We start from the raw sequence: 16,192 nt of genomic DNA on the forward strand, positions 1-16,192 counted from the left end.
GGCGTCAGTTGACTTAACGAAGAAATTTTAGGATCAGCAAAAAAAAGAAAAAAGACCTAAAAAAAACTCTAAGCGTTGGAGGCATTGTAATAAACGAAAGATTACAGGCCTAAATTCATTTTTGTAATATTTAAGGCATTATCCCACCCAACTCAGCTGTGTTATGGGAATTTTCCATTACATACCTGTCTTATAAATAACACTTATAAATAACACTTATAAATAACACTTATAAATAACACTTATAAATAATACTTATAAATAACACTTATAAATAATACTTATAAATAACACTTATAAATAATACTTATAAATAACACTTATAAATATCACTTATAAATAATACTTATAAATAATACTTATAAATAACACTTATAAATAATACTTATAAATAACACTTATAAATAACACTCATAAATAACACTTATAAATAATACTTATAAATAACACTTATAAATAATACTTATAAATAACACTTATAAATAATACTTATAAATAACATTTATAAATAACACTTATAAATATCACACAGTTAAGTAATAATAATTGTTTATTATATTTTAATCAAAAATTAAAAAATATCTAATTATTTTTAACAACCAGATGTCGATATAAAACACTAATCTGAATGACTTATTAGTTTTCTAAATATGTGAATTCAACAGAAGATCAACTAGGCCTTAATTAATTAGCAAATGAGTTTATTGACTACGGGATAAGTTAGAGCTTGAGGCACTAGACGGGAACGGTGCCTTGTTGCTCTCGGGTATGTTCAACCAAAAATTGGAGTGTTAGTGCCACCAAGTTGTTGCCAGGTGACATGTCTGACACCAGGCCTTGTGGTGGATCAGGGTCAGATCAACCAGGCTGTTACTGCTGGCCGCACACAAACTGATGTACGAAGCACAGCCCGGCTGGTCAGGTACTGACTTTAGGTATCTGTCCAGCGCCTTATTGAAGACAGCCTGGATTTTCTCCCATAAGTATTTACATTTACCATAGGGCATAGAATTTTGCTGCAAACTTTTCGAAAATCAAAGGAACAGGGAAACAATCAAGCCCACACAGGAATGGTGGCACACTCTCTCACAAATAACAACCCTAGCAATTAATCCACAGTGAAACTGGTGCTCCACAACGTTCTGGAGATGAATTGTTTAACGAAATAGCTCTACAAGGCCTGACAAGAGTCAAAACGAAGAATTTTAACATGAAGAAGCAGACTCTCGTCATAATATCCACACCTAATTAAGACATTTTTCAGGCAGTCGGTATCATCCCTGATATTTTCACGTTTATCATTCTGAACGATAGACTCAGTAATAAATGCAGTAATAAAGGTGTACTCTATTACTATTTAATAAATATGTTATCACATATTACAATAGCCGGTTCTAGTATGTTTCTTTCTATCCATGACGCACTAGAGACTATAAGTCTTGCTTCCGACCATTTTAGCGTTTTTGTTTGTTTCTGTGCTTAAATATGGCGTTAGATTCTTGCGCTACCTGGATAGAGTATATTGGTGTTGTGATAACCTAGATTTAAGGAATTACCTGCTCGTTCAACGTAAAATAAATTATAATCGTTTCAACCCACTTTGTAAACACCTCGTTTATTATTTGGTTTACTCTCGTATCCTCTTTCTGAAGGAGCGTCTAAAAGGTCTAAAACTTTGCAGCGTAACTCTCGGAACTTAGGTGAAACAATCTAGAGTTAAAGTGAAGGTAATGAACTTGTTGACAGTGGTAAAAAATGATTTTGGAAGATAAAAATACTATGTACAAAATTACAAAAGGAATTACTAGGATCAGATAGGAATAAACTAATTAAATTAAGGACACTAGTGTGAAGAAATCACGTAAGAAAGGTTAAGACACTCACCTGAAAAATACGGTTACAAAAAACCATTTCTTCTTTCCCAGCTGTGGTTGACAAATATTCTGAAATTTTTTTTTTCTTGACTATAAATATGACTTGTAATTGCAGTCTGCAGGTTTCTTTACCCGAATGGTTCCCTTATTTTGCTTGCTATTTTATTCTCTTAGCTAAACATTATTTCCCGTGTAAGTTTTGTAGCAATTTTTGCTATTTACTATTTTTGTCCATGTCTTAAATCAGCCTGATTTAATTTCAGTTATCTGTAAGCACTTCACAGCACTCTGAATCCTGCCTCCACATACTGCTTGGTTAAGCTATGTTCTCCTTTATTGCAAGCATTTGGTAATGGAAACAAATGGTATAAAATACAGACACAATGGAAATATAAACACATAAGCAGTATATATAAATATAAACACATAAATATAAACACAAGCAGGATCACATTATACTGTTTAAATGTTTGTATTTCCAAGCATTTGGTAATCATGTCTCTCGAGCACTACTAGAGTAGATCTTTCACCATCTTCCTTCCCTGGCAGAGGTAACCACCACTACCACCACCACAACCACCACCACCACCACTACCACCATCACCACCACTACCACCACTTCCACCACCACCACCACCAACGCTCCCTCACTGCTTCTCTTGCCCATGGCGACCATTCACCAGCAAGCTCGCCACCACCAACAGCTATCCAAGCCTTCATTCGTAACCTGGTGGAGTGCTTCAGGTGAGTGGATGTCCATTTCTGAATTGTTTTATGATGAGTAGATGTCTCCTAGTGGAATCCTTTTGGTAAGTGGGTATCCTCTAGTGGAATACTTTTAGTAAGTGGGTGTCTCGTAGTGGAATACTTTTGGTAAGTGAGTATCCTCTGGTGGAATACTTTTAGTAAGTGGGTGTCTCCTAGTGGAATACTTTTAGTAAGTGGGTGTCTCCTAGTGAAATATTTTTGGTAAGTGTGTGTCCCGTAGTTTAATAGTTTAAGTGAATGTGTCTCTTGGTGGAATAGTTCCAGTTATTGGATGTTGTTAATGGGAGAATTCTGGGTTGGTAAATTACCCTTAATAAATCAATTTCGGTAAGCCAGCATCATTTATTGGAGTATTTTTGATGAGTGTCAAACCTAATAGGGTAATTTGAGTGAGTATTGTTCAGTGCGTTATAAACCATACCACGGGCGGGGAGAGAACAGAACTCTAGACCGACGCCTTGGCCACTGGGCCAGCTGGCTACTATAAGGTTCATCCAACTAGGTATATATAAACACCATAGGAAGGTTAGCATAGGCACCACTGTCACCTTCCTATGGTGTATAAATATACCTAGTTGGATGAATCTTATTGTAACCAGCTGGTCCAGTGGCTAACGCGTCGGTCCAGAGTTTTATGACTCTCTGATCGCGGGTTCTATCCCCACGATTACGTGAGTCTAAATGCGCTATCCTGACACGGAGTCGATAGTTGTAAAACAGAATTATAAAACCGGAATTAGTATTAATAAATAAATAACTTTAAAGAAACATTATTACATAAAGAATACTAAGGCACAATAGAGTAACTAGAATAAAATTATCACACGATTTTGTTAGCATGAGTTGTGTTGAAGTCTGGAAGACGAAGTTTGTGTCGAGTCTCCGACCATTCACAACTTTCCACTTTATATCTTATCAAATTAATTTAACACTTCTCCATCGCTGCAGCGCCTCTGTTATGATTTCTCCTGCAATTAATTGGAGGGGAAAATGTAGACAGTATACCTACCCCATATCTGTTTCCCATAACTCCCGCTAATGGAGCTGTCTCCATAGACCTGTGCTGCCATCTATCGAGGTTAAGCCTTCCGTCCTCACTCACCTAGCAGATAGTCTACAAGCGTGAACTCCTCTCTCTCTTTCTCTCTGTTTACACAGGGTTTGACAAGGTTAATTAAGGATCCCTTTATTGACAAGCTATATACAGGTTAAGAATTCTTAACTTTATTGACAAGCTAAGAGCTGTTACCTACATGAGCTCATTTGAAAGTATTTTTATTGTTGAGACATACAAGTAGGGAACAGGATGAAGTTGGAGCCATCTGTGGGCCAGCGTTTTCATTTGATCAACTGACTTTATCTCGTTGACATCATAATGCTGTACGAATGTGTTCCATACTCGAGTCATTCTGGTGATAAATGATCTCAGATGAAATGATGTTCTGGAGAAGGGTACAGCCAGAGTGAAGTTGCTGCTTTCTTCCCATCTTGTGGTACAGAAGCTTGCTTCACGCTGTCCTCGAAGTGGATCCAAGTGTGGTACTTCGATAATATTGGCCTTGTGCATAACAGTAAGGCCACCCATATCCCTCCTGTGTTGAAGGCTCTGCTGAACTGACAGATCTATCCAGGATTGGTCCAGGCGAGAGATGGGACGTCTTGCTCTGTTCTCTACTCTGTCAAGCAGTCGCAGGTGAGAGGGGAGGGGAGGCAAACCAAGAAAGTGGAGCATACTCAAGGTGTGAGCGTACTTGTGCCTCGTACAGAATGTTGCAACCCCTACTGTCAAGCAGATGCGAGATACGGCGAAGTGCTGTAAGCTTCCTGGCTGCCTTGTTTGCAAGATTTACAACGTGGTTCTTCATGGTCAGTTTGAAGTCAGATTTCACCCCAAGGATATTAACTTCTTCCCCAGGTGCCAACACCCTCCCATTCATACTAGTGCACCGGCATTACCATCATGGTACCTAGAGATCATCATCATTTGTGTTTTCTCAGGTGCAAATGTTACTTGCCATCTTTTTCCCCAAGCTGATATAGCTCTTAGCTGGTGATTGATGTAACTTAGAGCACCTGGCATTTCTTCTCTTGGATAAGTGAATGTCGGTGTACAATCGTCTGCATATGCATGGGATTCTCTTTCCCTCCCTTTCTCTCTCTCTCTCTCTCTCTCTCTCTCTCTCCCTCCCTCTTTTTTTTTCTTTTTTTTTCTTACACCGGGTTTGAGAAGGTTAGGTTAAGGATCTCTAGCTTTATTGACAAGCTATTTACAGGTTATGGATTCCTAACTTCATTGTCAAGCTAAGAGCTGTTACCTACATCAGCTCTCTCTCTCTCTCTCTCTCTCTCTCTCTCTCTCTCTCTCTCTCTCTCTCTCTCTCTCTCTCTCTCTCTCTCTCTCTCTCTCTCTCTCTCTCTCTCTCTCTCTCTCTCTCTCTCTCTCTCTCTCTCTCTCTCTCTCTCTCTCTCTCTCTCTCGCCAGGCCGGGGTCTGGCGCTAGGGCAGCCTAGAAAACACTCTTCCGTAGCCAGATAAGCCTAAGGCTCGCCTCAGAAAAGTATTATTCACCGCACCGGCGAGAGAGCGTAAATTCATTATAAAAATCCAGAATAATTTTAGAAAATCAGGGAGGGAGTTTAATTAACGGAGGAAATAGAAAATGTATATGCAGTGAGTCGAGCCGTGTTGACGTTGTTTAACAGGTGTGGACAAGTTCCTCGATACGAAAAGCCACAAACAAAACTTTTCATATATTTTTAAATGTTCAAGAGACATAGGAAATACTATTTGAAAATTGTACTTATAAATAATAAAAAAGTACAACTATATAGTATCCCTACTCATGAAAGCGGACTATGTTTGCTTTGATAATTGACTCTTCATTTTTGCAGTTATTAGCTTAGCTTGTAAATAAAGTTAGAAACACATAGGTAAGATCTGGAGTGCATAGGATCCGCTAGAGCTGGTAGGATGTCGAAGCTGTTCTAAGAAGGTCAGTGATGTGGCTGTTAGTGAGGATAGTAGGATGTTTTGAGGATAGCACCTTGTTTTGACTTGCTAAATTTCGCTACAGAGAAGAGAGATTCACAGAGAAAGTTGTCCCAAAAACAGAGAGTTGTGGCAAGCAAGTTTTCTGAAGACTGGGATAGTACTTGGCTTCTGGGATTTGATTGTAAGAGTTAGTTAAAGACGAGATTTTGTGTACTAACTTCAAACCCACATTTTCCTGCAGCTCAATAAGCTCTGTTTCTATTGAAGCAACATCCGAGGTAAAATGTGCAACAGGATATCCATCGTTGATGACATCAATTACTAAAGGTGCAACAACAGGATATCCATCGTTGATGATTTCAATTCCTAAAGGTGCAACAACAGGACATCCATCGTTGATGACATCATTCACTAAAGAATTCACAAGAAATTCCAAACATGGCTTTAACTTTTTTAGTTTCTCAAACCTGTTCTCAAAATCATTATAAAGTTTTTCTAAGTTTCCTTCTTATTGTTTCAGTTTACTGTCTTTAATTTCAACATCAGGAAAAACAGTTATTTTTAATTTAAGGCTGGGAAGCTGGTCAAATTTCTTTCTTACCAGATCTCTTTGTAAATGCCTTATTTTATTCTGATAACTGAAAACTGACTTGGTAATATTGGTGGTGATGCACCGCATCTGTAAAGAACATCAGATCCTGTATCCATTCCTGATCTTCTAATTGTGGGTAATTCTGTTTATTTTCTTTCGTGAAAGCAATGATTGGTTGAAAAATATCAGGAAACCTATTCAAAAGATTGATAGTTGACAGCCATCTTGATATACAGTAGAATGAAAGGTCACTCGGCTTTTCTTCAAGCTCCAGCTCCTCAATAAAATTTCTAAATTCACGGTGTGTTTTTGCACTTATCCGAATGAAATTTACAATTTTTAAAACGCAGTATGTGACATTGTTGAGCCTGAAGTGTTTACTATATACTCAAGGTGGATGTTACAGTGCATAAAGGTACATCAGAATAGTTGAGATCGTATGTCAATTGCCCAACTAGCCAGGATTTTGACCTACCATAGCTGGTGCTCCAGTGGCCCAGTGGTTAGTACACTGGTCTGTGAGTTTTAAGACTCATCTGCCATTGGTTCGAACCCCAGCCCATCTGTGATTTTTGTTGTGATCGTGTTATTACTGTTTCGTGAGTCATAAGGAAGAAAGCAATGGTAAGGGAAGAAACAGAGAATGAACAGTGGAGTCCCACTTGGTGGAACTCTTACATAAAGCAGGTGACATTCCTAAAAAACCATACCCCCGGCCGGGATTGAACCCGCGGTCATAGAGTCTCAAAACTCCAGCCCGTCGCGTTAGCCACTAGACCAGCTAGCCACAATAAGATCTAGTGGCTAACGCGACGGGCTGGAGTTTTGAGACTATGACCGCGGGTTCAACCCCGGCCGGGGTATGGTTTGTTTGCAATCGTGTCATTACGATTTCTTGAGCCAGGTGTTGTTCCTGTTAGAGAAGATCACTTCCCATATGTCACTGTTTACTGTTAACGTGAAACTAACGAGGACAATGAGAACACCAGATTTCGGAGACAAGCAACATGGCAGGCAACATGACAGGCAACATGACAGGCAACATGACAGGTAGCAGCAGTGGTCAAACACGTGGCTACTAGATTTCATTCCTCTCAAATTCAAGGTAATGCAAGTGAAATAGAGTCAAGGAACTACAGCTACGGTGCATAAACGGTAGGGAAAATGTGACAGAGCACAAGCAAAAAGAAAAGAACCTGATAATATTAATTACAACAAAAGTAACACCAGAGGCATTTAATAAGTACATTACAGCAGCATTACATCTGATGTTAGTAAATCTGAGAATTGCCTTCTGAAATCTCAACATGGAATTCCTTAGAACAATGTACACGATATATACCAGAACTTTTTTCTAAACAGCAGCTCCAGGACGGAGCCTTCACCAGAGAAACCCACAGTTTGGTAACTGAGTACAAGACCTAGTATAAAGATAACAGAGAAGCGTATAGCGTTAAGACCGGCAAGTAGTAGGTAAAGAGACTATAAGCAAAATTATTAGTCATAAATAAAGATTAAATATGTGAGTAAATAATGAAATTGAAAAAAAATGGAGATATAGAACTATCTTCAAGTGACTGATTTTTAGCTGAAGGAATACGATGCGAATGGCAGCAAAAAAAGATGGCCAAAGAGCAGACCCAGAAGAAATACTTCTGTAAAAGAAACATTCATGCAGCATGTGTTTACAGAGGTAATAAACATCCAAACTAATTACTGTATCTCTAAAGAACTTATTTCTCAGAATAATAGGTGGCCCGGTGGCCTGGTGGCTAAAGCTCCCGCTTCACACACGGAGGGCCCGGGTTCGATTCCCGGCGGGTGGAAACATTTCGACACGTTTCCTTACACCTGTTGTCCTGTTCACCTAGCAGCAAATAGGTACCTGGGTGTTAGTCGACTGGTGTGGGTCGCATCCTGGGGGACAAGATTAAGGACCCCAATGGAAATAAGGTAGACAGTCCTCGATGACGCACTGACTTTCTTGGGTTATCCTGGGTGGCTAACCCTCCGGGGTTAAAAATCCGAACGAAATCTTATCTTATCTTATCTTACATCCCAAAGGAGTTATTGCGTGAACGAACTACCAGAAGACGAAGATTATTCAACTAATTTATAGAGTAATGAAGATTTGAAATGATGTGATTAGGCTTGCCCAGATGACGGTGTCCCGTAGCTAGATCGCTAGCGCACTCGGCTCACACACTGAGGTTCGGGGTTAGAATCTCCTCCAGTAAGGCTGGAAAACATTAGGGACGTGTTTCCATAAGACACCTGCTGTCACTGTCCCTGTTCACCTATCAGTTCAAAATGGGTATCTGGGTGTTAGTCGACTGGTGTGGGTCGCATTCAGCATAATAAGCACACTTCTATATAGTAGTATGTCATTGATGTCAGGTAGGACTGTGTACCTTGTATATGTACTAGTACTATATGGAATTATTATTATTATTATTATTATTATTATTATTATTATTATTATTATTATTATTATTATTATTATTATTATTATTATTATTATTATTATTATTATTATTATTATTATTATTATTATATTATGAAGAAACCAGACTGCAGCAGTGTCTTTATAGTAGGAGTGATGGGCATATTTGGCACGAACATTCAAAACTAAGCGTGAATACACACGCTCATATGCACGCATATACACGCAAAGATATACAACAGTAATAAGTCTCATTAGAATATAAGCAAGTATATGTACGTGCACACACTCAAACACAAACATAGATAAAACATAAAATTAGAAGGTAATATACTTGCACTAATACATAGTTACACATAAGAACATACACACATATGCACACATACAAACTAGGGGAAAAATATAATGAAACTAATCGAAATGAAACTAAACTAATCTAACTGAAACTACAGTCATCTAAAGTAACTAAACTAAGGAAAAGGAATTCAAAGTCAAATTGGACAATAATGGTGAATCATTCAGAAAAAGTATTTAGAAAGTATGTACGGTTGTTGTGGGTCCTGCTGGCTAGTGAGAAGAGTCACCGGATGTATTGACATCCGGTTATATTCCACATTTATGAACGAATGAGTAAATTAAGAGAACTAGTAAATAAATGTAAGCTCTAAACAGCAAAGAACCACAGAGCAGTGCAGTGGACATACTGGTCCATGCTACACTAATCCAGTATCTGACCAACCTGTATTTTAAGCTAGGCAAAGCTCTCAGATGAATCAGGCTATTTTAAAGATCACTTCATTTATCTATAAATATATTTCCAAACCAGTACTTCTCTTTTTTTTGCAGCTATTGAGACCACGACCCCTGTAAACCAAGACAAAATCCTCCAAGACAATGAGGACGCAGTAGCGACAAGTCGTGAAGAAAACCAGCGACAAACTCCTCTCAGCTTCGGTTCTTATTTTGGTGAGTTTCTCCTCTGTTCCGAGTCTTCTTGTAGTCTTCCTTCAAGGTCGAGAAACCATTATTTTCAATGGATAAGGTGAAATGAAGAATAAATTTGTAGAGGCTAATGGCTGATGCTAGAGTACAGCAACACGATCCTTCATTTTTTCCACACCTGAGAAATGATTTTGAAGAATTTTCAAGCTTTTTTCTTCCTGATTCCTGCAACTGTCTTTTTCACGAAAAATGTATAGATATAAACTTTGCATAATTCTGATAATCTACTTATTTTTCACTGTACTACACTGGGGGAATTGCAATAGTCCTATGTATATTATCTATTATTTCTTGGTAGAAACTAGAGTTGTTAGGTAAGACACACATATTCAACAGTTAGGTATCTTTATTTCGAAACGTTTCGCCTACACAGTAGGCTTCTTCAGTCGAGTACAGAAAAGTTGATAGAAGAGACGTGAAGACGATGTAATCAGTCCATCACCCTTGAAGTTTTGAGGTGGTCAGTCCCTCAGTCTGCAGAAGAGTATTCTTCCATAGTCTAAAACAACATGGAGTTGAAGTGACAGGATGGAACCTTGTATACCGCCAGGAGGTGAGATGTAGGCTACTAGTAGAGGTAAGAATGTAGTCATTGGGAGGTCATGTCCCTCTCAAATCCAGTTATTCTCACTAGTAGAAGTTGTCCAATTTGTTGCATATGTGTGTCTTACCTAACAACCTGTCGGTATTTTATACCATTTTAATATCCAGAAACTAGAGTTGGAGAAGACAGGTCTTTGTGAGAATTATCACTTTGTAGTAACTGCTTCTGGAAAGAGATTCATTAAGACAATATTTCCAAGGATGATTCTTGGAAGCTTCTGAAAGAGAAAGAACAGGCATTACACTTGTTCATGTTTTCGATCGACGACTGCAGAGCATGTACTTTGCATCAAGGTTCTCCGACGAATGATGCCGATAAGTATTGATGGATCAAGACGCAAATGTAATATAATGCGAAGCCTCACTGACAACGCATGAAAAAACCCACCGCTCATGCAAAGCGTTCTCAATAAAGTATCGCAGCATTCTGCATTAAATTTCCATCGTTTCGGTATTTTATTTCACTTCTATCCGCCTTTGACTACTGATAAGACACACAGTAAGCACAGCAAGACTCTATTCTGATAACTTGTTGTCCAGTGTTGAGCTGCACCAAGTTATACCAGAGGACACAACATTTGTTAATATATACAGTAGAGAGAGAGGTAAACAGGACTAGAATAGAGGTTAGAGTCATGTGTTGATTGTAGCATTTGCGAGCGTACGAAGCGGGGTCACTTGTATGTGCAAGAGAAGAGGACACTTGTGAATGTAAGAAGCTTGGACACTTGTGAGTGTAAGAAGCTTGGACACTTGTGAGTGTAAGAAGCTTGGACACTTGTGAGTGTAAGAAGCTTTGACACTTGTGAGTGTAAGAAACTTTGACACTTGTGAGTGTAAGAAGCTTTGACACTTTTGAGTGTAAGAAGCTTGGACACTTGTGAGTGTAAGAAGCTTGGACACTTGTGAGTGTAAGAAGCTTTGACACTTGTGAGTGTAAGAAGCTTTGACACTTGTGAGTATAAGAAGCTTGGACACTTGTGAGTGTAAGAAGCTTGGACACTTGTGAGTGTAAGAAGCTTTGACACTTGTGAGTGTAAGAAGCTTTGACACTTGTGAGTGTAAGAAGCTTGGACACTTGTGAGTGTAAGAAGCTTTCACACTTGTGAGTGTAAGAAGCTTGGACACTTGTGAGTGTAAGAAGCTTTGACACTTGTGAGTGTAAGAAGCTTTGACACTTGTGAGTGTAAGAAGCTTGGACACTTGTGAGTGTAAGAAGCTTGGACACTTGTGAGTGTAAGAAGCTTTGACACTTGTGAGTGTAAGAAGCTTTGACACTTGTGAGTGTAAGAAGCTTTAACACTTGTGAGTGTAAGAAGCTTTGACACTTGTGAGTGTAAGAAGCTTTGACACTTGTGAGTGTAAGAAACTTGGACACTTGTGAGTGTAAGAAGCTTAGACACTTGTGAGTGTAAGAAGCTTAGACACTTGTGAGTGTAAGAAGCTTTGACACTTGTGTGTGTAAGAAGCTTTGACATTTGTGAGTGTAAGAAGCTTGGACACTTGTGAGTGTAAGAAGCTTGGACACCTGTGAGTGTAAGAAGCTTGGACACTTGTGAGTGTAAGAAGCTTGGACACTTGTGAGTGTAAGAAGCTTGGACACTTGTGAGTGTAAGAAGCTTGGACACTTGTGAGTGTAAGAAGCTTGGACACTTGTGAGTGTAAGAAGCTTTGACACTTGTGAGTGTAAGATACGAGGACACTTGTGAGTGTAAGAAGCTTGGACACTTGTGAGTGTAAGGAGCGGGGACACTTGTGAGTGTAAGAAGCGAGGACACTTGTGAGTGTAAGAAGCGGGGACATTTGTGAGTGTAAGAAGCGGGGACACTTGTGAGTGTAAGAAGCAGGAACACTTGTGAGTGTAAAAAGCGGGCAAACTTGTGAGTGTAAGAAGCCTGGACACTTGTGAGTGTAAGAAGCTTTGACACTTGTGAGTGTAAGAAGCTTGGACACTTGTGAGCGTAAGAAGCGGGGACACTAGTGAGTAAGAAGCGGGTTAACTTGTGAGTGCATGAAGCGGGGTCTGAGCGAGGTTCACATCTCTGCAACACAATTGTGGCAGAACATTTGAGTCGAAACAAAAAATGGTTTATTATTTTTCCTTATCGAAAAACTGTGCATAATTCAGATACCATTTCAAAACCTTTGTTTTTCGTTACGATGTTTCTAAGTGGTTTTATTGTTATTTTTTTAAATACAGTGACATCATCACAATGATTCCGTTAAGAAATTAGAATTTTTTTTTTTTTTTGATACAGCTAATTTTCATTAAATGCTTTGAAAATAACACAACATGGCGTCTCATCCCACTATAAGAAGCAGAGAGTGTAGGATATATAGATGAAGGATAAAATGGAAGAAAACACTCCCACGCGGCCTCTTAGGGTGGGGATGATGCCAGAGCCAGAGCTAGCTACCACCTGCAGCTCACAAGACTGCCATTCCCAAGAGCCTACCTGGGGCGAGGCGGATGCCTGACCAGTGGCCAAGCTTTTCCCTACGAGCCCCGTGAGGGCTGGGAATGGGACTAGGCCTGGAGACAGTTGGTCCCGAAGCTGACGAGGTACTTGTACCTCCTCCCATGGGGGACTCAAGACATAGGTCTCAAGACACTCCCAAGACAGGGAGCCAAGGCCGAGTCACCATCTGGAAAGATCCGGACCGGGAGAATACCGGCGAATCAAGAACAACAACATAGGGATCCAGTTAGTCATTAAAATTACATAGTATTAGTACGAAGCTCGACTTTGTTCCCACTATCGCGGCTGTTACTTTGTTTTTGTTTTTTACTGGACTCCTTGGTCTTGTAGAGTACCTTGTTTGAGGCTGGTACTCCGTAGACTACATGTTTGAGGCTGGTACTCCGTAGACTACATGTTTGAGGCTGGTACTCCGTAGACTACATGTTTGAGGCTGGTACTCCGTAGACTACATGTTTGAGGCTGGTACTCCGTAGACTACATGTTTGAGGCTGGTACTCCGTAGACTACATGTTTGAGGTTGGTACTCCGTAGACTACATGTATGAGGCTGGTAGTAGCCCGTAGACTACATGTTTGAGGCTGGTACTCTGTAGACTACATGTTAGAGGCTGGTACTCCGTAGACTACACGTTTGAGGCTGGTACTCCGTAGACTACATGTTTGAGGCTGGTAGTAGCCCGTAGACTACATGTTTGAGGCTTGTACTCCGTAGACTATATGCTTGAGGCTGGTACTCCGTAGACTACATGTTTGAGGCTTGTACTCCGTAGACTATATGTTTGAGGCTGGTACTCCGTAGACTACATGTTTGAGGTTGGTACTCCGTAGACTACATGTATGAGGCTGGTAGTAGCCCGTAGACTACATGTTTGAGGCTTGTACTCCGTAGACTATATGTTTGAGGCTGGTACTCCGTAGACTACATGCTTGAGGCTGGTACTCCGTAGACTACATGTTAGAGGCTGGTACTCCGTAGACTACATGTATGAGGCTGGTAGTAGCCCGTAGACTACATGTTTGAGGATTGTACTCCGTAGACTATATGTTTGAGGCTGGTACTCCGTAGACTACATGCTTGAGGCTGGTACTCCGTAGATTACATGTTCGAGGCTGGTACTCCGTAGACTACATGTATGAGGCTGGTAGTAGCCCGTAGACTACATGTTTGAGGCTTGTACTCCGTAGACTATATGTTTGAGGCTGGTACTCCGTAGACTACATGCTTGAGGCTGGTACTCCGTAGACTACATGTTAGAGGCTGGTACTCCGTAGACTACATGTTAGAGGCTGGTACTCAGTAGCTTACATGTTAGAGGCTGGTACTCCGTAGACTATATGTTTGAGGCTGGTACTCCGTAGACTACATGTTAGAGGCTGGTACTACTTAGACTACATGTTTCAGGCTGGTACTCCGTAGACTACATGAAGGAGGGTTAATAATGACTTATCGTGGCCATCAATCACATTGCTTCTCAATTATTTGCTGATCCACCCTCCAGAGTCCTAGGAGCGGCTTATGGTGTTTTTAGGGTGACAGGATTATTTCTGGAGACTGCCTGTTGGTTCCAAGAGGGGGTGGCTGAAGTGGGAATGCTTTGAAGCAGATTTCCGGCCGCCCTCTCTGTTGTCCACATACATGGCTCAGTAGATGTGAGGTTGCTATCCTGGAGTGTTGGTTTACCAGCATGAAGTGTAGGATAGGGCAAGGGTTCAATGCCACATCGGCACTACAGGCTGCACTGAGGGCCCTCTTGGGAGAAAAAGGGGATATACAGCCCCTTTCAGTTCTTTTGGGCGCTGTCTCTCTATGTATTCGTTTGAAAAGGAAAATAAAACCTTATCATGAAGACCTATGTCCATGGAATCCCTCCTCCCGAACCTCTTCCTTGGCCTGCGGCTTCCTTTTAAGACCCTGACACATCACTGGACCAATCTTCGGCCCTCCCAAAAAACCCAGTACCTTTTTACGGTAACATTTCATTTACCCACCTCTGGTACCAAGGTACCGACTAACCCCTTTGATACATCTGATATCTGCACGACCTTGACTATGATTCCGGCCCACCTCTGGTTCCTCGTCCCAACTACCTCGATCTGTAATAAATGACTTTCACTGTTTCCTCGCTCTCTTCTAAGAACCGACTGGCGAGATAATTTCTTCCCGTATACTATGTGTTTCAAGGTTCTTCATGGACTAAATTCTTTACACTCCAGCCGACATCTCCCACAGATTATCTTTCAGACCATAGTATCAGCAAGGTACTCCTCAGCATTGTCATGGCGCAAAATGCTGAGCAAGTTCGAAATCTTTCCTTTCGTAGCAACATTGACAACATTTTAGTTGTGACTCTCAAACACATTTCCCTCAGTTCTTGCTGCGAACTGTTATTCTTCGACATACAATCGTTCAACGTAACTTTCTTGGACGTAATTCAGACATTATGAAGAAACTCGAGCCCCAGGATCTCCCGATTGTTAAAGTCGACACTTACGTAGTACCTGCGGAGCCTCTAGGAGATACAGAGTTACAACTACTGTATCTCTTGTGTGTGTTTTCTCTATGGCTCTAGTTGGTTTAAGCGCTTCTTTTTAATAATAATAATAATAATCCTGTGTGCGTTGAGCTACTGCTACTGTGTCTCCTGTGAGTGTTGAGCTACAGCTCCTGGTCATGCTATTGGGGTTCAGCTGGCGCTCGTTGACACTTACCAGTGGACCCAACAAGCCACAACTCTTGGGTGTTTTAAAGGTCTTGAGCTACAGTTGTTGTAAGAGCTGGGATTATCAAGGGCAAGGGATGCGTCTCTCGCTCGTTTAAATGTTGAAAGACATCTAGTTTATTATAGAGCGTGGGCGGAATACAGTATATTGTAGGTAACAACTTCGCTCATTACTTTAAACGTAACAGGTCTTCGATTTTGAGCTGCATTAAATATAAATAAATAAATGTGCACTATTTTTCGCATAAGGAAAATGAATATGATATGGAATAACTTGCTAATGTTTTTTCCTAATCCCTGGAGAAGCTTAACAGGTGTTTCTCTTGATCCCTACAGACTATCCATCATCATCATCATCATCGTCATTCATATGGTGTTCGGCAACGCCGTCGTGGGTAAGGACGTGTATATGGCTCTTCGTCTTGCTCGTCCACACAGCTACCATTTCTTAAGAAATCCTCCACACTCTGAACTCACCCCCTGTATAATCCCGGCCTTGAGATCTCTTACTGAATAACTGAGGTGCGAGTGGAGCGAGAACAGTGGCAATGCAGGAGGCTGGGCACCAGTAGTCCAACTGTTTACTCCTGGAACTTCTGTTTGGGAAGAGAGAAGGACTCTTGGTTCATAGTTCACCAGTTTCTGGCAACATTTCTATTATCCTGTTGCAGCGTGAATGAATTAGCAACATTTTAACTGTACTTATGGCAAGATGTG

At 40.5% G+C, this 16,192-nt stretch overlaps 1 protein-coding gene across 1 annotated transcript in view; it reads left to right on the forward strand.

The window, feature by feature from the left end:
• The window catches only part of LOC128689899 (protein amalgam-like), a 67,245-nt gene extending 51,253 nt beyond the window's left edge, over positions 1-15,992 (forward strand). The window contains exons 7-9 of the mRNA XM_070088712.1: positions 2,424-2,618; positions 9,515-9,634; positions 15,790-15,992. Of these exons, the coding sequence (XP_069944813.1) occupies positions 2,424-2,618; positions 9,515-9,634; positions 15,790-15,992 (518 nt within the window). The remainder of the gene's footprint in view (positions 1-2,423; positions 2,619-9,514; positions 9,635-15,789) is intronic.
• Positions 15,993-16,192: the final 200 nt, after the last annotated feature.

This window comes from Cherax quadricarinatus, chromosome 25 (genome assembly GCF_038502225.1).
Source record: "Cherax quadricarinatus isolate ZL_2023a chromosome 25, ASM3850222v1, whole genome shotgun sequence".
Taxonomy (NCBI): Eukaryota; Metazoa; Arthropoda; class Malacostraca; order Decapoda; family Parastacidae; genus Cherax; species Cherax quadricarinatus.